This window comes from Prionailurus viverrinus, chromosome A2, assembly GCF_022837055.1.
Source record: "Prionailurus viverrinus isolate Anna chromosome A2, UM_Priviv_1.0, whole genome shotgun sequence".
In the NCBI taxonomy this organism is placed as follows: Eukaryota; Metazoa; Chordata; class Mammalia; order Carnivora; family Felidae; genus Prionailurus; species Prionailurus viverrinus.
Genome location: NC_062562.1, coordinates 162828413 through 162849353, shown reverse-complemented (window position 1 = coordinate 162849353; position 20941 = coordinate 162828413). Strand labels below are relative to the sequence as shown.

General features: G+C 60.3%; 2 protein-coding genes across 7 annotated transcripts in view; one reads left to right on the top strand and one right to left on the bottom strand.

Moving 5' to 3' along the window:
* LOC125154119 (SCO-spondin-like) overlaps positions 1-11809 on the bottom strand; it is a 56429-nt gene extending 44620 nt beyond the window's left edge. Inside the window, exons 1-20 of the mRNA XM_047837867.1 lie at positions 11785-11809; positions 9981-10051; positions 8317-8621; positions 7815-7897; positions 7521-7700; positions 7022-7266; positions 6819-6918; positions 5717-5875; positions 5551-5630; positions 4918-5070; positions 4517-4688; positions 4074-4314; positions 3627-3771; positions 2623-2740; positions 2362-2537; positions 2052-2279; positions 1683-1848; positions 1219-1453; positions 277-466; positions 40-134 (exon numbers count right to left, since the gene is read on the bottom strand). Coding sequence (XP_047693823.1) covers positions 40-134; positions 277-466; positions 1219-1453; positions 1683-1848; positions 2052-2279; positions 2362-2537; positions 2623-2740; positions 3627-3771; positions 4074-4314; positions 4517-4688; positions 4918-5070; positions 5551-5630; positions 5717-5875; positions 6819-6918; positions 7022-7266; positions 7521-7700; positions 7815-7897; positions 8317-8621; positions 9981-10051; positions 11785-11809 — 3167 coding nt within the window. The remainder of the gene's footprint in view (positions 1-39; positions 135-276; positions 467-1218; positions 1454-1682; positions 1849-2051; positions 2280-2361; positions 2538-2622; positions 2741-3626; positions 3772-4073; positions 4315-4516; positions 4689-4917; positions 5071-5550; positions 5631-5716; positions 5876-6818; positions 6919-7021; positions 7267-7520; positions 7701-7814; positions 7898-8316; positions 8622-9980; positions 10052-11784) is intronic.
* On the top strand, positions 11431-20457 carry ZNF467 (zinc finger protein 467). Of its 6 annotated transcripts, XM_047847777.1 has the most exons (6): positions 11431-11979; positions 13601-13711; positions 14023-14099; positions 14567-14683; positions 15495-15608; positions 18485-20457. In XM_047847777.1, exons 2-6 carry the CDS (start codon positions 13632-13634, stop codon positions 19984-19986), a joined length of 1890 nt encoding a protein of 629 aa, XP_047703733.1. In that variant the 5' UTR covers positions 11431-11979; positions 13601-13631; the 3' UTR covers positions 19987-20457. The 6 variants fall into 6 exon arrangements, with proteins under 6 accessions (XP_047703733.1, XP_047703769.1, XP_047703751.1 ...); XM_047847795.1 differs by lacking the exon at positions 13601-13711 and having other exon boundaries at positions 11432-11892; XM_047847789.1 differs by lacking the exon at positions 13601-13711 and having other exon boundaries at positions 11432-11979.
* The last annotated feature ends 484 nt before the right edge of the window (positions 20458-20941 follow it).

Genomic DNA, 20941 nt, shown 5'->3' with positions numbered 1-20941 from the left:
TATCTCACCCCACCCATCGTCCCTGTCCAAGGGGCATACCAGATGTTGCAATCCTCCTGGATGGTGGCGTTGGGCGGGTACCACTGCCCACCGTGACGGCAGGGACAGAGCTCAGGAGGCACACAGCGTTCGTTCTGGGCAGAGGCCGGGGGCAAAGAGGCACCTTGGAGGGCTGCCTGACCCACCGCCCACTGTTTCAGACAGCCAGGGGACTAGGGCAGTGCCATGGTTACAGCAGGCCCCACGGTGCCCCATGCAGCCCCCTCCCAGACTCACCAGCAGCACAGTGCCTGGGGGACAGACACAGCTTCCTGTGCTGTCCGGGGGGCAGGAATGGTTGGCACGCAGGTTGTCACAGGTAAGGAGGCAGGCACCAGGGACATAGACAAGCTCATGGGGGCAGAAGGTCCGCTGGGGGCCACAGCGGTGAGCAGTGCAATTCCAGAGGCCCCTCTCCTGGCAGACACTGCCGAGGTCACGAGGGAGGTAAGAGGCAGGCCCAAGACAGCACTCACCTCCAAGGCGCCTGGTCTGACCTGGGAGAATCTCAGGAACCCAGAAGGTCCAAGCCCCTAATGTTGACTCTGGAGACCTGAGCGTCTCACCCCCAAACCCTAGTTACGAGCACAGGAAGTGGGGCTGCCCCCAGCACCAGCCATACCTGGGATGGGCATGGTTACCCTTTCCTGCCCCAGCTCCAATGGGACCATTCTCTGGGCTCTGAGGCTCTTGAAGAACCCCATTCCCAGCCCGGGTAGGAGAGGGATTCTCTAAAGTCTCATCGTCACCCACCAACTCCTGACCACTGGCCTGGACTCCACAGGTCCAGAACTGGCCTTTACTTCTCCCTAATCCTTGGAAGAGCCTCTGAACCAGACTCATCCAGAATTCAGAGATCTGGGTTCTAGTCCGTCATCATTAACAAGCTGTGTGACTCTGCAAGCTGTTTGGCCTTAGTCGAGCCTCAGTTTCCTCATCTGCAAAATGGGAACAATCCTTCCACTTCCTACTTTATTAGGTTATTGTAAGAATTCAGTAAAACTAAATAAGATAATGTACAAGAGTGCTTTATAGGCCAGAAGGGCTATCAATGCTCTGTCGTCCCACGTGTGCATACCGTGCCCTAACCCACGGGGCTACAAGCCCAGCCCCTTTTCTCTAAGCTCTATTTCTTCACCCCCAAGTTCTTTGCTTCCCCCCCAAGACCACTGCCCTCACCAGTGGTTGCAGTCCCTCATGGTGGCACTGCCGGGAGCATAGCGTTGAGTTCCAAGCTGGCAGGAGCACAAGTTGGGGGGCACGCACTCGCCTTCGGGGTCCCATAGCAGCCCTGGGGGGCAGTTACACCCAGCCACACAGCTGCCCAGCTCCCCACAGTCTTCTGGCTCCCCGCAGTTTTGACCACACGCCGGGGCACACTCCTGGTACTCCTGGCCCCCGGGACACAGGACAGCTGGGCACAGAGACACATGCAGGTCAGGGACATAACTGCTGCTGCTCTGCCCACCCTTCTGGAATTCGCACCCCCTATGCCTCTGGAAGAAGGCAAACTCAGCAATGTGCCACGGTCAGAGGCCCTCCTGGGGACCTTCCCTTGTTTCGGAGCTTTTGGATCCTTCTGGGCTACTCCTAGAAGAGGGCTGGGAGGAGCACCCTGGGGCTAGCTGGCTGAGCAGACTCACGGCAGAGTGTCTGGGTCCTCCAGAGAGACGGGACACCCTCCCGGGCACAGCGACGGGCAAAGGCAGCAAGCACAGGACACAGGCAGTCCTTGCCAGGAGCACAGCCACACACGGCTGCCAAGCAGCGCAGGTGGAACAGTTCCCTGTCCACCAGCCCTTGGCACTCCTTGCGGGGAGAGGAGGGAAAAATTGAGCCAGCTCCTCCTCCACAGATTCCCCCATCCCCTCTGGTCCCCACTGCCACCTCCCTGTGCTCGGTAGCCCTGCCCACGGCAGGGAGCCGGGCCCTCCCAGTAGCCCAAGAGGAGAGCAGAGCAGGTACTGACCCCACCTTACAGGTGCAAACAGGAGCACCCCCAATCCGGCTACCTGGAAAGTTGGGCCATGCAGGACGGCACAAGCTGCCTCGGCAAAAACATGGCGCTGAGAGTGGGTGCTGCAGGGGGGACGTGGGGCGCTGTCTTCTGAGGGGCACCTTCCCTCGCCTGCCACCCGGAACTTGCTAGCAAAGGCTGCAACGCTGGTCTCCACATCGCCAGCGGGTGTCAGGAAGTCATCCTGCTGGTTCCAGGTGAAGGTGCCGCACAGACCCTGCACCTGGGCCACAGGAGTGGGCATGGGACGGTCAAATCGGGCCCGATGTAGCCTTGCCCAGCCACTCACCTGCCCCCTAGCACACCTGGTGGGCATGGCGAGGGTCCAGAGTGATGTAAGCTGCAGGGTCAGACACTCCCCAGAGGACCTGGGCCCCAGGCCAGCGCAGCAGTAGGAAGGTGGAGGAGGCTCGGGAGACACTGAGGCCCTTGGGCCCACTCCATGGCAAGCCCACATCCTGCCCATCCACCAGTACGGCCCCTGGAATAGGGAGCCTGTGAGGGGCTGCCCCTGCAGGGCTGGGCTGATGAGGATTGGGGGTGAGCACATTGCAGGAGGGGGCTACCTGAGTCTCTGAGCTGGATGTGGGTGTCCCCCAGGGAGACAGAGATGGCGTGGAGGCAGCTTCCAGCGTCACAGGCCCCATGCTCCAGCACAATCAGCAGCTGCCCCTTGGAGAAGTCCTGGGGCAGATGTTGAGGAATACGGTGGGGTGGGGGTGGGGGCGGGGAGGATCCGGGGACAGGGTCTGGTCTGCCCCTTTTCCTGTTCCACAGGACACCTACAGCACACACCTGGGGGCAGCTCCCACCCATCACGTGTGCTGACCACCTTCTTGCCAGCCAGACTCTCTGCAAGGTATAGGGCTTAACTCTGGCAAGCGCAGACACTTGTGAGCATCTGTGTGTGTGTGCGTGCGTGCTTGTGCGCGCGGACAGGCATGTGTGTGTATGTAAGTAGGTAGAAATGTGTGTGTGTGTGTGTGTGTGTGTGTGTATGCACGCATGTGTGTGTGTCTCCATGTTGGAGCAAGATGCCTCCCCTCTCCCTCCCTGTGGGTATGTGTGCTCTATATGTGTGTCTGTGTGTATACACATGTTAAATCTATGCGTACTTGCATGAGCCCGCGGCATATGTGCACACCTGTTTGTGTCTATGGACCTGAACTTGGTAAGTCACCTAACTATTGGGGGAGGCGTGGAAAGGAAGGAGAACCCATATTTCGTCAGGGGTTGTTTTGCAGGAAAACGCCTGTGATAAGCCCAGCCTGCCCCATTTGTGAGAAAGTACGGTGAGGATAGGTTTTGCTTCGTGCCCCTGGGCTAGGGTGGCAATGACAGAGGAACATTCTCAGGAACCCGAGTAAGGGTGAAGACCGGAAGGGGAGGTTTGGGGGGGGGAGGGGGAGGTGTCTGCGGAGAGCCATCCTCCCTCCTGAGTCGGTTCTCTCTCAGCTTTTCCCGGGATGACTCTGTGTTTGTCGTTGATTTATGTGGAGGTTTCCTGACAGTCACCTGCCCCCCACAGCAACCCCACGAGGACTTCTCCCGCAGTTCATCCCCTACCCACCTGCACCAGGCTGGAGCGGCAACCTGGGCTGCCGCGGAAGGAGAAGCTCCGCCCATCGAAGGTGACGTAATGCCCGTCCCCGCCCACCGCGCACTCAGCGGGGCACTGCGCCTGCGCGCAGAGCCAGCGGCCGTCCTGGCACACGCTGTAGGCACACGGGGCGGGGAGCGCGCTCCGATTCAGCTTCACGACCTCCCGCCCCCAACACCGTGGCCCCTCCCCTCCCCCAGCAGCCCCTCTAACTCTCTTAGGTTTGGAGGTCAGCTGGTGGAGGTCGCTGGCTAGGTCTTTAAGCGGGGCCATCAATTATGCCGTGAGAGGTCACCGGTCCCTTGTGAGGGGCCCTCAAGGGGAGGCAGGTTGAAGGACATAGCATGAGGGAGGGCTCCGCGGGGACCACGGCGCTTCCAACCCCAGCCAAAGGGCCAGCGAGGCCCGCGGACCCACCACGGGTTGCAGAGTTGGCGCACTGTGTCCCCAGGGGCGTAGCGCTGGCGCCGGTGGTAGCAGGGGCAGCGGGCCGCAGGGACACAGAGGGCGCCGTCCCAGAAGAGGCCAGGCGGGCACTCGCAGCCGCTCACGCACGCTTCCTGGCAGGGCCCCTCCCCTCCCTCGCCCACTGCCGAGCAGCTGGGCGGGCAGGCCGAGGCGCAGTCAGAATACAGCTGGCCCCCAGGGCACAGGCGCTCTGCGGGCACAGGAGTGGGCTGTGAGGTCCGAGGGCCCCCTCCTCCCACCAGACCCCGCTGGCCACAACCCGAAGACGGGGTGCTCAGGAGGTGGCCCGGCGCTCATGAAACCAGGGCCACAGGGCTGCTGTCAGTTAGTTCCCAATTCCGCAGGGTGGGGAGGCCAGGGCCTATGCAAAGAGGGTCAGCCGCCAGACCTACCGCAGAAGCCTGGCTTCCTCCAGCCCACGTGGATATGGTGCTTGGCACACTCTTGGGCATAGTTGGCCAAAGTGGTGCACACGGCCTCCTGCCGGCTCTCGCGCCCACTGCCTGCTGGGGCCCCAGAACAGTAGGCAAAGAGGCAGGTCTGGTGGTACTCAGCAGGGGGGACCTTCAGAGAAAGGACAGGCCCTCACTCAACCAGACTCAGCAGCACTCCCTCCTCCTACTTGGATCATGCCCTGACTTACAACCAAACAGAATGAGCACTAGAAGGGAGCTCTGAGATCATACATACATACAAAGCAATGCCAGGACCAGATTCCCTGTTTGGCACCTCTGTAGCACCTCCTGCTCCCTGCCTCTCTGGTGGTGGTTACCACCCCCACCCCCACCCATACCTGAGCATGGCATTCCCTGAATGGACTCTCCAGCAGCTGGTGGCACACATCCTGGGCTTCAGCCTCCAGCTGGCCAGCCTCCATGCCTGCCTCTGTGCCTCTCACGGGGTCCTCACAGCCCTGGGCCGCTTCCACTGCATCCAGACACCCAGGCTAGAGACCATTGGAGTCAGGTTAATGGGCTGGGATGAGGGACATTGACCAGGACACCAGGAAAGTGGCTACTACCCTCATGGCTGCTTCAAGTCCCCATTGTCATGGCCACCAGCCCAGACATCCTGAAGCTTTTGGGGGCAACAAAGTTGTAAGCCTGGGTAGGGTGTGGGGGAGTTGTGGTCCCATCAACCCACAGACAAGAGATTTGATAACCCAAACTGGTCAGTGACCAGGTCACTGAGTGTGTCCCCTGGGCAGTCAGTTCACCCCAATGCCATGGGCAGCACCTTAAATTCCACGGGTCCCAGAGCCTTCCCTGGACCAAGGGATCTGGGAGAGGGCCAGGCCTGGTCCCAGAGAAAAAGCCAGTGATGAAGACAGACAGCAGAGGCTTGAAGATGTCAGAGAAGCCAGGAGTGGGGGGCCAACTGGGGAGCAGGGCAGGGAGCTCAGGCTCCCTGAGGGCTGCAGTCTCACCTCTGAGTCAGGGAGCCTCCAGGAATTCCCAAAGGTGGCAGCTAACACAGCCAGTCTCCCTCCTGGCTCCAGGAAGTCATCTGGGGAAGGGGAGGCAGAGTGCTGTGTCTGGGGTCTCCAGTCTCTCCTTCCCTCCTAAACCAGCAACCAAGTCACGCCCACTTACCCTCAGGCCGGCCACTGTAGACCCCACAGAGACCTTGAGTTTGTCCCTGGAGCTCGTAGTCCACAGAAACGGAGACTGAACCGGACCTGTCCAGCTGCACAACGACCCCCAGGCCCCCCGACAACACCAGCCAGTCCCCTTGCCATTGCAGGCTCAGCCCTGGGCAGGAGAAGGAAGGAGTCACACTCCCCACTCTTCCCACCATGACACCAAGGCTCAGACTGCCGGGGAAGGAGAGGAGATGGAATTCTTACAATTCGAGAGAGCTCTGCACTTGACACCCTTTAAAGGAGAAGCGATTGGTTTCCCGTCGAAACTGTCCTTGAGAATTTCATGGACACTATGGACGCCTCACAAGTAAACTACAAAGCTCACGTATGCGCACACACAACTCCACCCACTTCACTTCATGGACTGAAAACCAGGGCAAAAGTTCTGGTGGGACAGAGACCCGTCTAGTAGCTCAAAAGCCCTTCCTCACAGCACTGGTAGAGGGGGGTAGGGGGAACTGAGACTCAAAGAGGTGTTTGTTTTTTCTTTTCTGAAGATGTTACTTCGTTTAAGTTTATTTTTTCATTGTGAGAGAGAGAGAGAGAGAGAGAGAGAGGGAGCGCACATGAGCAGGGGGAAGGGGCGGAGGGCTATCAGTGCAGAGCCCTATGCAGGGCTCCATCTGTCGGAACCGTGAGATCAAGACCTGAGCCAAGATCAAGAGTTGGACACTTAACCAACTGAGCCACCCAGGCACCCCAAGATTTTATTTTTAAGTAATCTCTACATCCAACATGGGGCTCGAACTCACAACCCTGAGATCAAGAGTCCCATGGCAGCCAGGTACCCCAAGACCCAAAGAGGTTAAGCAGAGGTACTTGCCCCAAGCCACACTGTGAGGGGATGAGTGGGGGTGGCTTGTGGGAGAGGAGGTCTTGGCCCCTCAGCAGTCTCCCTCATTTCCAAATACTGCCCAACAGTAATGGGGGTGGAGCAGCAGGCTCCCACCCAACTGCCCCTTTTGCTGTCCCCTGCTCTGGGGGATAGGCAGACTGTCCCAGGGGAACAAATGGGGCCCTGGGCAGTCTCCTGCTCCCCACAGCTCCCTTACCCTGGAGCAGCCGAGACTCCCCATCAGGTATCAGCTGCCCATTCACAGAGACATTTTTACCCTGGATCAGCACCTCCTCGGGTCCCATTATTACCCGGGCCTTTGGGGAGACACAGAGCGGAAGAGGTCTTCAGTGGCTCGCCTTCCCCCGTGTCCAGCTCCCTCCCTGTGGTCTTTCCTCCCTCCCTCCCTCCCTCCCTCACCAGCTGACAGTGCCCAGGTTGGGGGCAATGCCCCCTGGGCGTGAGGTGGACAGCCCAGGTGGAATCAGCAGCGCCCGCCAGCAGGTAAGTGCAGCGGCCCAGGAAGTGGTAGTGACGCCCGTCAAAGGTTCGGTAGTGGAAGCCTGACCAGGTGGTGCAGGTGGCCGCCGGCTGCTGGCGCTGGCTCCAGAACTGGGCCACGGCCCCCACCAGGGGCTGCAGGGAGGCTGGAGAGGGAGCGCTGCCTGGAGGAGATACACCGACTGTGAGTCTCTGAGTGTGCAGGTAGGAGGGTGAAGGAGGAGGAGGACACGGGGCTTCTCCCAGAGTGGGAGGCAGGTGGAGAGTTCATGGTCCCTCTGGTGGGCCAGGATGGGAGGTGACTCATCTGAGAGCACAGGGGAGTGGGCAGGGGCCCTGCAGGAAGGCCCAGAGCTCCAGAAATCTATGTGGTAGCCCTTGCAGGGGGAGAAAGTGGTTGCCAGGACCGCAGACCCACCTGGGAGGTGTCGGCCAGGGCAGCTGAGGCAGGCCTGGGAGCTGCCATCCCGCCAGCTGTGTCCCCAAGGCCAAGCACAGCACTCCTCCAGGCTTCCCGCAGATGCATTAGCTGAGCCTGGCTGCAGCTGGCACTGCTGCGTGGCAAAGCAGTGGCCCCCAGGGCTGGCTTCTGCAAGGGCTGCGGTGGATAGAGGGAGAGAATGGGGCGGCCCAGACAGTCAGCCTGGGCCCAGCTTCCCTCCCCAGGCAGCCTCCATGAAACCACAGATCTGGGCAAATAGCAGGTGCTTACCCAGAGTGCAGTGTGTGCCCCCCCAGCCTGGGCAGCAAGCCGTCACTGTCCGGTTCCTTGCCGCAGGCCGGGTTTCTGGGGGCCTGGGTCCACCAAGCAGGCAGCAGAGAGAAGATGTTAATTATTCAGCCCAGCCCCTTCCCGGTCCCTGAGAATGGCCTGGGACATTTCATCTGGTCACCTATTCTCTGAGTGGGTGTCTCCTATAATTTCCCTTCCTGGTCTTGATTTCCCCTTGTGCAATGTGAGAGTGCTATTGGGAAGGCAGACTGGAGGGTAGGCACAAGGAGCAGACATCGTACCTCCCTGCTCTGCCTGCTCCCCTCGTGGCCTGTCCCCAGCCCCACACCCTCCACTCTTCCTGAGCCCAGCCAGACCCACTTCCCAAATGCCCGCTTCTCCAGGGCACCACCCAGTTCACCTTCTCCCCCCCACCCCCAGGATGTTGGCTCCGTTGCTCCCTGCTGCTCAGCGGCCAGCCCAGACTCCAACCCTCACTCACTTGTAGATGGGACAGAGCCCTGCAGGTCCCCTCCGGGACAGGTCGAGTCGCCAGCCCAGGCGCTGGTAATGGTAGAGGCTGGTGCAAGGCACCAGGCCCTCCTGGCGGGGGGTCACTTCCTCCTCCACCAGGAAGGTTTCCGTCCGCTCGCACCACCGCCTGCCCACAGATGGGGAATGACAGCCACTGCCCCCAGCCCTTCTGTTGCCAAGAAGCCCTGCCCGCAGAAGAGTTAGTGAACTGAAGAGGAGGCTGGGTGGGAGTAAGAAGCAGAGGGGAGGGGAGTTGGGCTGCCCCAGAGGGTCCTGTTCATGAGGCAGGAGAAAAGGATCTTAGAGGGGCCCCAGGCTGGACTGCTCACCCGTTAGCCAATGCCCATGCCATCCCAAAGAGGAGGGCAGGGAGCAGCATAATGCTCCCCCCACGTCACCTCTGGGGGACTAAGAGGCTTGGGCTTGGGGAAGGTGATGGCTGTGGCCAGTGAGCAGAAAGGCCAGTGCTGGCCTTCCCTGCCCCACACCACGGTCTACTTCAGCCGGGCGTCAATGTGTCCAAGGCAGCCCAGACAGTGACAGCGAGGCCCATGGGACTGGGGAAGCTTTATCTCAGCCCCATGCCCTGGGGCACCAGCTGCTCGGAACCAGATTGGACCTGCCTGCACATTGCACAATCCCCTCAGAGGCCAGTTCTCCCTGGAAACAGTCCCCTTCCGGCCCTTTTGTGTGTGTGTGTGTGTGTGTGTGTGTGTGTGTGTGTGTGTGTGTGTGAGCTCAGTGGGGGAGTGCATGTGCCCCAGGCCACACAGCCAGACACTCGGAGCCTCTGATATTTTTCCACCCTCAGGCTATACCACAAATTAACGTGGACTCTGGACAAGCCACCCTCTCTTTCTGAGCCATAATTTCCTTGCTAGTAAAAAATTCAGGGGCTTCCCAGGGATGCTTGGGTGGGACTCAGGGGCTCTACTTTGATATTGTGTACGTGCACATTTCTGAGGATAGTTCCTTAACTGTAAATTAAATTCTCAAGAGGAACTATGACCCCACAAAATGGTTAAGAGTTATTGTGCCAAATGACTGATATGGTCTTCCAGCCCTAAAATTCTGATTTTATGAGTCTCTCCCTGCCCCCTTTCCTGCCTCTTCCTGCCCTCTCTCCCACTAAGCACCCGTGAAGCCTGGACCAGTGAACAGAAGGAGCTGAGTTTCCAGGCTGGTTGGACTGCGCAGAGATAGGGGGAGAATATGTGCCCTTTTCTCAGTGATCTGACTTCTTACTGGAGGTGATTATGTGTGGCTGGCTGAGTTCACCTTTCACCCTGGTCTCCTAAGAGAGTCTCCTAGGGTCCAGAATCAGGAAGCCTGGGCAGGGGAACACAGCAAGCCTCAGGGAGGAGTGGAGGAGCGGCTTGGGTAGGAAGGAGGGAGGGAGGGTAGGAGACAGAAGGGGCTGGAAGCCAGCCCCCCAGCCCTGGGGGCAAGGCAGCCGGATGGGGATAATCTGAGCATCCGGCTGGGGCAGCAGGTGGCCTGGGTGAATCCTGGTTACTTCTTGGTTACCAGCTCCCAGGACACCCAGGCTGGAATGTGGCCTGGGCCTTAGATTCCATCCCCTGGGCCTTAGATTCCCCCCCTGCTGTCCCACTAAGCATCTCACACAGTTACCCCACCTGGGGCGAGGAGGCTGCTGGGAACCAGAGCCATGCTAGGCATTTCTCCTGGGCCCACCATTGGTCCTGTAGCCCAAAGAGGGTTCAGAGTTCCTCAGGGATCTCTCAGTGGGGTGCTCAGAAAAGACCAGGGCCCGGCCATGGACATGTTTCTGTTCCCAGTCTCTCACGCATGTACCCTATGCACTCTCCCCCTGCTGCTTCCCATGCTTATACCCCTGATGCAGGTCTCACAAGGGCAGACAGGTGCTCATGCCCCACCCTAGCACACAGTGACACATTCTACTCCCAGGGCCGTGAGCAGGCTAGGCACTGACTCCTGAAGCAGCCCATCCAGGAGGTCAGAGAGTGTTTCCCAGCTGATTCCAAGATGCCCCCTGCTCTTCCAGGTGCCACCTGCTCCCACGACTCTCCTAAACATCAACCAATATTGACGGTGTCCCTGCTGTGTGCCGTGCTTCTCTTCCAAGGACTGCATTCCCAGCTTTGGATTCTAACCACAGCTGATGAGGCTGCGCTTGGATTGGAAAAAGAAACCCAAGTCACAATCCCCCTTTCCCCTAAAGGGGGCAGGAGGGAGAAAATTGGAAGCCAGGGGAGATTGGAGAAAGAGATTAGGGAGAGGGCGCCTGGAATAACCAGCCCACGTTTCAGCTCCCGGAGCACAGGATGTGAGGCGCTTTCAGGAAGAGTCAGGTGCCCGGGTGGCAAGGCCAAAGAAAAACATCATAACCCGGGGCAGGGACCCCCAAGTCCCTCCAGGAGCGGATCTGAGGGCTGAGGGCATCCCTCCACACCTAACTGGTACAGGTTTCCAGGCCAGGAGGAGGGCCAGCCCCCACCCCGCCCAAAGAACTCTTCCCCACTCGGCAGCCCCCTCCCCCCGGACCCCGCCCTCGAAGTCCCCGCCCAGCCCCACTCCCGCCTCACCCCCTGGTGCCTGCGATCCAGCCCCGCCTTCTCCCTGGGGACCTGGCTCAAAGCCCCCACCCCAATTTCTACTTCAAAAGGCCCGTTCTCCGCAGGCACTGGGGCCCAGCTCAGTCTCCTTCGGCCACCCCTCGCTGCCCCAAGGGACCCGGATCGCGACGCGGGTGTCGGACCGGGTCCCCCGAAATCGGGGTCCGTGGTGGTGGCTCTGTGTGGACCCAGGTGGAATCTGGGTCAAGAGCAGGGGCGGGTCGGAGTTTCCCAGACCAACCCCACAGACCGACAGTCCGTGGACTCAATCCCACAGCGAGGCGCCGCGCTGACACGCTCCCGGGGGGCACTCGCGATTCAAAGACAGCAACGCACTCCCCGGCTCCCCTCCCCCGAGCACGCCCCCTCCTCTCCCCCTCCCCAACTCCTCACCGCACCCCCTCCCCCCGCGCTCCACCTTTCCCCTGGCTCCTCCCTCGGCGCCTGTGAGCACCCTCCCTCGCAGCCCGCTTGCCCTTCCTCCCTGCCTCCTCTCCCTCCTCCACCCCCTCCCCCCACACTCCTCCCTTCCCTTCCCCCTCTTCCCTCCCCCCCCCCTTCCTAGGCTTCCACTTTCCATCACCTCCTCGGGGCCGTCGTCCTTCCGCACCGTCACCTGCCCGCCTAACCCGGCTGTGCGCCCTCCCGCGACCCCACTCCAGCACACCCCTGCCCCTACCTCCCCCACGGGGCGCCCCGCAGCTCCCCTCCCGCTTCCGCGCTCCCCTCCCCCCTGCCGGGCGCCGCTTCCCCGCTCCCGCTCCCTCCGCGTCTTTTCCTCTCCCCTCCCCGCGAAGTTTCAGGGCTGTCAGTCTGTCAGTCTTTCGGGCGGTCGGCACCCGAGCTACAGGCAGCGGGCGCCATTGCGAGCAGAGCCGGCTGGGGCAGGAGGCCGGGGCGCCTGGGTCCCGCCAGCAGCGGGGACACCCGACCAGCCAGCCCGCCAGGTACGGGCCGTGGAGGCGCCCAGCGGCAGACGGCTCCGCCTGCTTCCCCTTCTACACCGACACTCAGTCACTGCCCGCTCCGCGCAGGTGACAGCCCCGGGGGTGGGGGCGCTGCGAGCGCCGGAGGGGGTGGGGTGGAGTTGGGGGGAAAGAAGGGGCAGGGGAGGGGCAGGGGCTGGAGAAGGGAGGGGATGGGACTGGGGAGCGAGGGCCTGGCTTGGGGGGTGGTGACGGTAGTGGAGAACAGAAGGAAGACCGGGGATCTGGAGGGAGGGGCGGAGGCTGGGGTGAGGGCGCCCGGTGGGAGTCCGGTGGGAAAGGGGGGGGGGAGGGGGGAGGCTCGCGAGGGGAAGTCTCCGGAAAGAGGAGAGGGAGTGTGGGAGGGGGCCGGGGGGGGGGGGAAGGGGGGCGACGAGGCACAGGGGTCGGGCCGTTGGGGAGGGGAGGGAGAGAAGGGCGCTGACAGGTGAGCCCGGGGAGGGGCCGGGAGGTGGACTGAAGAGGCTCTAGGGAACAAACGGAGGCGGGGAGGTGGGGCGGGAGGGGTCTAGTCGAGAGGAAAACTTGAGGGGGGGGGGGTAGAAGTCAGAGGGGAGCAGAAATGGGGAAGGGACCCACTGAGAGAGAGGGGAGGGAAGCGGAGGTGTGTGGGGAGGCAGGGGTGGGGAGGAGGAGGGTCAGTGCGAGGGTCCTGAGCCAGCGGTAAGCAGCAGACGCCCCGGGCTCGGGGGAGCCTGGGGACAAGGGTGGGAGCTCGGGGAGCGGACTGGAAGGGGGAGGGGAAGAGCGGTTCTAGGGACTGGGGACCGGGAGGGTAGGGAAGCGAGAGCCTGCTGGGGAGGCAAAGGGGGAAGGGAGACGGGGGCCTCGGAGGGGAAGGCGAGCTGCAGGAGGGAGGGATGGAGGGAGGGAGGAGGATGGTGTGGGGAGAGGGGAGGAGGGCTGGGGAGGGGGGGGAGAGGAGGGAGGGAACTGAGGTGAAGAGAGGAAAGGAGAAGGAAGGGAAACCAGAGTGGGGGAGGAGAGGGAGAGGGGAGGGGAGTGCGGGGTGAGGGAGAAAAGCGGGGAGGAGGAGGGCGGCGTTGGGGAGGAAGGAAAAGAGGAGGGGGAAAGGAAGGGAGAGGGTGTGCAGCCGGGGAGGGGGATGGAGCCTCGGGGAGAACCAGGAGGGAAGGGAAAGGCAGCCCTGAGCCGGGGGAGGAGGAGGGGAGCCCTGTCGCGGAGAATGCCCGGAGCTGAGGGTCAGGGGGGCGGTGGCTGGGGAGGGCCTACCGGAGGGGGCCGGGAGGGGCTGGCCCGGCTGTGAGCAGGGGGAGGAGCCGGAGGGGCGGGGCAGGGGGCGGATCCGGGGAGCCAGCCAGCTTCGGTGGGGAGAGCGGGCGGAAGGCAGAGGGAGCCGGAGAAGGGAGGGGCAGAGGGAAGGCTGCCAGAAATGGGGGGGGTGGGGGAGGGTAGTCTGCTGGGGGAGGGGCAGGGAACCCGCCGGGGGAGGAGCATTGAAGGGGCTCGGGGGCGGGGTGTCCCTGCCAGGGAAGCCCTGAGGGGGAGGGCGGTGGTTTTGAGGTAGGGTTTTGGAGAGAGGAAGCCGGAGCCATTTCCTGCCTTCTGCAAAGACCCTCCTCAGAGGGCCTCCCCCACCAGTTGCCCAATGGTGACACTCACCTCCGCCCCCCACTCCCCACCCCGCGGCTGGCTCCTATTTCACCAGCTCCCGCAGTGACAGCTGGAGGGCCCAGGAGATGAAGTTCCCGACTCCCCACCCTGGTCTTCCACTCCCCACCCTCTGCGCAGAGAATCGATTGATTCCTGAAGTCCCCAGGCAAGGGCACTGTGGGGTGGGGAGCACTGGAGGGCTGGGCCTGGTTCAGAGACCCGCCAGGTGAGGGTGGGGGTGCCGCTGATTTCTAGAGCCCACCAGAGCTTGCAGAAATGGCTTCAAGGCCTTCTCCTCGGCCTTCAAAGATCTCTTTGCTTTCTGAAACCCATCTTCCCTCTTTCCCCTTTACCAGTACTTGGGGACATCACCTTTGGAGCTCCTGGGATAGCTGATGGGGAGAGGTTGGGCAGAGCCAGGGCCCAGGTGGAGGCTATCCAGAGAAGAATGTGAACAAGGATGTGTTCTCTCCTTAGGGTCCGTGGCCTGCTCCCCCAGGAGGAGCTACCCTGGGTTGCCATGAGAGAGACCTTTGAGGCCCTCAGCTCCCTGGGTGAGCTAGCAGCACTCGAGGAACTTGGGTGGTGGGAGGCAGGATTCAGGGGCATGCTAGGCCCCCTGCGTCCCTACAGTTCAGACTGCAATCCTGAGACCCCAGGGACCAGTGGGGGCCTTTAGGGCAGCATCCTTTTCCGTTTTACCAGGGTATATTTGAATGCATGGCCCTGTGGAGGTTGTGTGGGACTGCGTGCATACATGTGCACTCAACAGAGCACAGATATTTAGACCTACTATCTCTTCCTTCACCTGCCCTTGACTCAATGCAAAGGGGTTGAGGTGGATACCTGGCCAGGCTGCTGGGAAGCCTGTCTATCCCCTGTCTTGCTGGCTAGAGACCCTACCTTCCTGGGCAAGTTGGAAAAAGCCCCTTGGCTTTTTGGGGAAGGGGGAGAGCCCCTTTCTTTGTCTCCTGTTCTGTACTGAATGTTTTACCTAGTCCTATCCTTCCACCTGTAACAGGGTTCTCTGTGGGACAGCCTGAGATGGCCCCCCAAAGTGAGCCTGGGGAAGGGTCCCATAATACCCAGGAGCAGATGTCCCCTCCCAGGGAAGACAGCGTGCTGGGCACATGCTCAGGTAAGTAGGTGGGGGACCATGAACAGTGGCTCAGGTAGAATCTACCTTTCCTTCTTCAAGTGCCAGGGTGCTATTCTCGTTATTTGGAAAACCTCAGTGACCAAATAGACAAAGATCCCTACCTTCAGGGAGCTTATCCTAATGAGGCCAGAGAGTCAGCAAACAAATATAAAAATAAGTGTACTTATAAAGTACAGCACACATATAGCACATATCAGAAGGGGATATGTGCTGGGGGCGGGGGTGGGAGGGCGGGGAGGGAGCCTGAGGTGGGGGTGGGGCAGGCTGCAGGATTAAATAGTGAGAGTGAGAGGAGATGCCACTGGGAAGTGAGATTTGAGCAAGATTTGGAAGAGGTGAGGGAGGTGGCTGCCTAAAGCAGGCCTGTGTCTGGCTTTTTGACATTCTGATCTTCTGCAACGATTTGCCTGGAACTCGGGTCCATCTGGTGGGTCTGCGGCCCTCCTCCTAAGAGTCTCCCGTAAGCCTCAGGGTAGTGACCTTTCCTTGCTTCCACTATCTCACACACATATTCCAGAAGCTCCTCACAGCTGTGGCTCTTGCAACCCGCACAGCCTTTGCAGCTGCTGCAGCTGCCCTGCTTGGAGGAACCAGAGGCTGCCCCCCCCCCTCCCCGCTCCCTTCCCTGGGGCAGCTGGGAATTCAGTCCCTGCAGGTAGGATGTGGGACACAATCCTGCCAGTCAGGCTGGGACTGGGGTTTCAAAAGCCCCCCCCTTGATAGCACCGGTGGGGACCTCTGTCCATCTGTGATGTCTCTGGAGTCCTTGAGGTGGCCTGTTCTCTGCCAGGGCACGAGGCCCCCAGACCAGAGGAAGGTGCCCAAACTGAAGAAGCTGAAGCTCCCTGCAGAGGAGGCCAGGCATGTGCACCACAGAAGGCTGAGCCCCCGAGCTCCTGCCCAGGTGAGTCCTCCCACTTCTCGAGCCCGCCGGGGGCCTAGGCAGAGGGGACAGGGGACTTGTAAACTCCCCGGGCTGGTCTCTGATGAGGCGGCCACTCCAGCCCCATCCAACCTAAGACGAATTAGTTCCTGGCACCTTTCTGCTGCAGAGCCTCAGCCCCCAGAGAGAGGTCCATGTCACAGACAACAGGAATCAGCGAGGCTGGTCACCCAGAGAAACTGACCCTCGCCTCAACATCCTCCAGAAGTCTTAACTTGCCCGCCTACCTCCCCCTAAGTGCCTACCTGTGGATGACTTAAATTACCGTTCGCTTGAAGACATTGTCCCAGACAGACTCCTTCCCCCAAATCTCCACGGATCTCAGTGGACCCAAATGCTCCAAATATGTTGTCCCAGAGTCATCCCCCCATACCCAGGGCGATCAAACAGCTGATTCTGTCTCCACAATACTGCCATCACGCCCTTCCGCCACCACCAAACTTACCGCCTTCCGTCTGAGTGATGTCCTTTATTCCATATTCCAGGGGTTTCTCTAGTGCCTACTAGGTCTAGGCTGTGTTAGGCAGAAGGCAAGGAGACTGCCTCTAGGCTGACACAGACCTGGTTTGGATCCTTGCTCCACATTTACTACCCGGTGATCTTAGATAGGCTACTTCACCTCCAGCCTGTTTGTTCACCTGTAAGCAGGGAAAAGAGTAACTTCGTGGCTGGTGAACAGCATATAGACAGTGTGTCATCTATAGTTGGCATTCGATAAATGGTGGCAATCCTCGCTTTTGTTAGCCACGTAAAGACACTGAACACAAGACGTCTGCCTTTCGGAAGCTACAATCTAGTTGAGATGACACTAATATGAACTAGAATAAAGGATTAAACAAATAACAATAAAGCCACATCACGAGGAACTGTAACAGCGTTAACAGTAAGTGCTATAGGTGTTTACGTAAGAGATCCTCGGGCGTTGGTTTGTCAAAGATTTTGTTGATTTGTGCTACATTTTGAGGGAGGTGTAGGCTAGACTTCAGCTCTGATGGGGGTGGGGTAGAGGATGGGAAAACATTCTAGGCTGAGAAGAGACTTTAACACAGAAAAGGTGACTCGTGGCTGGGATTCGAGCAGACCTGCCTGGCTGCCGGGGAGGGTTTACGTGTGGGGGTAGTGAGAAAGTTGGACTGGGGGCGGGGGGGTGGGAGGTGAAGCTCAGATGCAGCTAGAACTTACTTTATCCTGTAAACAACAGAGAGCTCTTGATGGTTCTTGAGTAGAAGAGTGGCATAATGAAAACGAAAGCAATATCACAATAGGACAAATAGTTGTTTGGAACTGATGGATCCGTGAAAGACACTGGGAGGAAATCTAATTGTGGCAGTTCGTGTGTAATGTAACCAGTGCTCAGGCTGTTACAGACCTTCAGAGCCAGACAGGAACTCAGATCATCTGGTTCAATGGTTCTTAAACAAGAATCACTTAGGGAGCTTTATTTATTAGTATTTTTTTAATGTTTATTTATTTATTTTTGAGAGAGGGCATGAGCGGGGGAGGGGCAGAGACAGGAGACAGAATCCAAAGCAGGCTCCAGGCTCTGAGCTGTCAGCACAGAGCCCCACACAGGGCTCCATCCCAAGTACTGTGAGATCATGACCTGAGCCGAAGTCAGACACTTAACCAACTGAGCCACCCAGGGCCTCCCACGTTTCGAGCTTTAAAGAAAGAGAACAGATTCATGCACCCTGCTCCCATGGATGCATTTTGTAAAAGTCCCCAGGAGGTTACGATGTGGCACCACGTTTAGAAACCATGAACCAGTACAACCCTTATGCTTAAGCAAACTAGTACACCGAGCTCAAAGAGGTAACAGAGGTAAGTTAACCAAGGTCACACTAATGACTAGTGGCAGAAGAGAACCCAAGTAGACACTCCCAATCTGGGCCCTGAGCTCTTTTCCCTTGGCTGGACCATTGCAGTGCCCAAGAGAGGCAAAGTTCCAGTGGGACTCACCTCAAACCTGCTACCCCAGAGGGCCCCCCCCCCTTGCTTCTCCAGAGGTTGGCACTGTTCTCTGGTTCCCCAACTCCTGTAAACTCCATCCCCTTCGTCCTAAACGGGGGCTTTCCCACCTGGCCCCAGAAGCAAGAATGGAGTTAGAGGCAGGGGGAGCCTTGAGAAGCAAGAGGAAGGCAGACAGAGCTCCTCGGTGGCCACCGGAAGGGAGAGATCAAGGGAGGCTCCAAGGTGAGAGCTGAGCTTCCAAGGTTCCAACACCAGCGACTGGGAGAACAAGGCTGTAGTCCCGATGGCAAAGTCACCGGGGTAGGTCTGAGAAGGTCAGCTGTTTGGTGATAAGCCTGCTGAGCTGCAGCCAATTTGCAGGACCCCAAAGGGGGCTGGGGCTGCTCAGCTGATGGGAGACTGTGGTTCTAGAAAGGACTGGAAGGTCTGGGGTAGCCAACGCAAGCAGATGACCCCAGTGTGAAGCCTAAGGCCTGAACTTTGAGCAACATTTATATTCAGGGGGCACAAGAGTAAGCAGTGTCTTCTGCAGGGGCAGGGGAAACTCCTCAACCACATGGAGACCTAGGAGAAAGCTCCCAGGACGGGGTGGGGGACTGGAGTACCAGCGTCCCTGGCTACAAAGAACCAACGAGGAGGACTGAAGGGTGACCTTCGGATGTGGTCGTTCCCCAGAACCTTCCAGTAGAGTGGAGAGAACAGAAGCCAGGCTTCTGGCTCCAGAAGTGCTGGAGCTTCTGGGGCTTCTGGGGCTCCAGAAGTGGTGGTCTTATTGGCAAAAAAAAAAAAAAAAAAAAAAAAAAAAAAAAAAAAATTGCATAAGTAAAAGTGGGGCTTCATTGGCTCCTCTTGTCTTGACTTTTCAGGGGACGAGTGGATGATTCGCAAGGTGAAGGTGGAGGAGGAGGATCAGGAGGCAGAAGAGGAGGTCGAATGGCCCCAACACCTCTCATTACTCCCCGGCCCTTTCCCCGCGCCGGACTTGGGGCCTCTGGCCGCCGCGTACAAGCTGGAGCCGGGGTCCCCGGGGACACTGGGTGGACTGGCGCTGGTCGGGTGGGCCCCGACCTCGGAGAAGCCCTACGGCTGCGGGGAGTGCGAGCGGCGGTTCCGGGACCAGCTGACCCTGCGGCTGCATCAGAGGCTGCACCGCGGCGAGGGCCCCTGCGCCTGCCCGGACTGCGGCCGCAGCTTCACGCAGCGCGCGCACATGCTGCTGCACCAGCGCAGCCACCGCGGCGAGCGGCCTTTCCCCTGCTCCGAGTGCGACAAGCGCTTCAGCAAGAAGGCCCACCTGACCCGCCACCTGCGCACGCACACCGGCGAGCGGCCCTACCCGTGCGCCGAGTGCGGCAAGCGCTTCAGCCAGAAGATACACCTGGGCTCGCACCAGAAGACGCACACGGGCGAGCGGCCCTACCCCTGCACCGAGTGCGAGAAGCGCTTCCGCAAAAAGACGCACCTGATCCGCCACCAGCGCATCCACACCGGCGAGAGGCCCTACCAGTGCGCGCAGTGCTCGCGCAGCTTCACGCACAAGCAGCACTTGGTGCGGCATCAGAGGGTGCACGAGGCGGCGGGCCGCGCCCCGCCCTCGCCCGAAGCGCCCGCCTCGCCGGGTTCCCCCGCCCCGTCCCCCACCCCGTCCCCTCCCGGACCCAAGCCTTTCTCCTGCTCCGACTGCGGCTTGAGCTTCGGCTGGAAGAAGAACCTCGCCACGCACCAGCGTCTGCACCGCAGCGAGGGGCGCCCCTTTGGCTGCGACGAGTGCGCCCTGGGTACGACCGTGGACCCCGCCGCCGCCGAGCCCTCGGCCTGCGCGCCCGGAGGCACACCGGCGACCCAGGGCGCCCCCGCGGGCGAGCGGTCCTTCTTCTGCCAGGACTGCGGGCGCGGCTTCGCCCACGGGCAGCACCTGGCGCGGCACCAGCGGGTGCACACGGGCGAGCGGCCCTTCGCCTGCCCGCAGTGCGGCCGCCGCTTCGGCTCGAGGCCCAATATGGTCGCCCACTCCCGCGCCCACAGCGGCGCCAGGCCTTTCGCCTGCGCGCAGTGCGGCCGCCGCTTCAGCCGCAAGTCGCACCTGGGCCGCCACCAGGCGGTGCACACGGGCAGCCGGCCCCACGCCTGCGCCGTCTGCGCCCGCAGCTTCAGCTCCAAAACCAACCTGGTGCGCCACCAGGCCATCCACACGGGCTCCCGCCCCTTCTCCTGCCCGCAGTGCGGCAAGAGCTTCAGCCGCAAGACCCACCTGGTGCGGCACCAGCGCATCCACGGCGAAGCCGCCCACCCGGCCTCCGACGCCGACCTCTCGGCCCCAGCCTGGCCCACTCCCACAGAGGTGGCAGCGCCCCCGCTCTTCTTCTGAGCCCGGTTCTCGTCGGGACCCTTCCTTGGCTCGCTGGTTGGAGAGACCCAGGCCGGAGATCTTCTGGGCAGTGAGCACGACGGCCTGGGCCCCTGACGGCTGCTCTTCCCTCCGTCTCTTGCTGGAGAGAAGTTGGGAGAGGGTAACCGGTTTGGACACTGCGACAAAGACGGTGCTCATAACGAACCCTTGCCGGGAACAGTTCAGGCCTGAGTCCTGGGAAGACTCCCAGCCACGGACCCCATCGGAAAGCAGACATTTCTTGGACACGCCCCTACGCACACACGCGCGCTGTGCGCATGACCAAGAGCTGACTGGGTCAGGAACCTCTACTGGGGGGGGGGGGGGCGAAGGAAAGGTTATCTGTGTACTTAAAGTGTCATTAAAATTAAAATAGAAGGATCCAGGGCTGTTAAATGAGCACCGGGGGGGAACCCACCACCCCACCTTAGTTCTCCCACAGAGGACCATCCCTTCCTATCCTGGGTGAGCTAAATTTAGCCAGGTGCTGGTCATGGGCGGTACCAAATGAAAATATAATATCGCTCACTGCTAAACCACTATCCTGCTCCCTGGTTCTTACTCAAACATTTGATGGAAGAAACATTAACATAGATTTCTCATGGCAGGTGTTGACGCTAGACCTGTAGGAGATGCACAGAGGGGCCAGGTGCCCTTTGGCCATTCCCATGGAGACAGCCGGCCACCCTGGGCCCTGGAGCTCTCCCAAGGGGATCTGGAAACAGCAGCCCCACCTGCCACCCTGCCTGGCAGCGTGAGGAAGGACATCAACAGCAGACGAAGGTTGCTTTTCCATCACCATTTCCCCTAAATTCTGTCTCCATGATGGACGCTTGATCCAAACGTCTCTGTAGCTGTGCTTGTGCAACTGGGCAGGCTGGCTGGCGGGGAAGGGGAGGGTAGGATGATGGGGAACGTGCTGGGCGTGGTGAAG

What these genes read in the sequence shown, in the direction of transcription:
- ZNF467 (XM_047847777.1), top strand. Translation starts at nt 13,632, where the DNA reads ATGAAGTTCCCGACTCCCCACCCTGGTCTTCCACTCCCCACCCTCTGC. An exon ending in TGAGGCCCTCAGCTCCCTGG is followed by an intron (nt 14,100 to 14,566) that starts GTGAGCTAGCAG and finishes CACCTGTAACAG; the next exon opens with GGTTCTCTGTGGGACAGCCT. An exon ending in CGTGCTGGGCACATGCTCAG is followed by an intron (nt 14,684 to 15,494) that starts GTAAGTAGGTGG and finishes GTTCTCTGCCAG; the next exon opens with GGCACGAGGCCCCCAGACCA.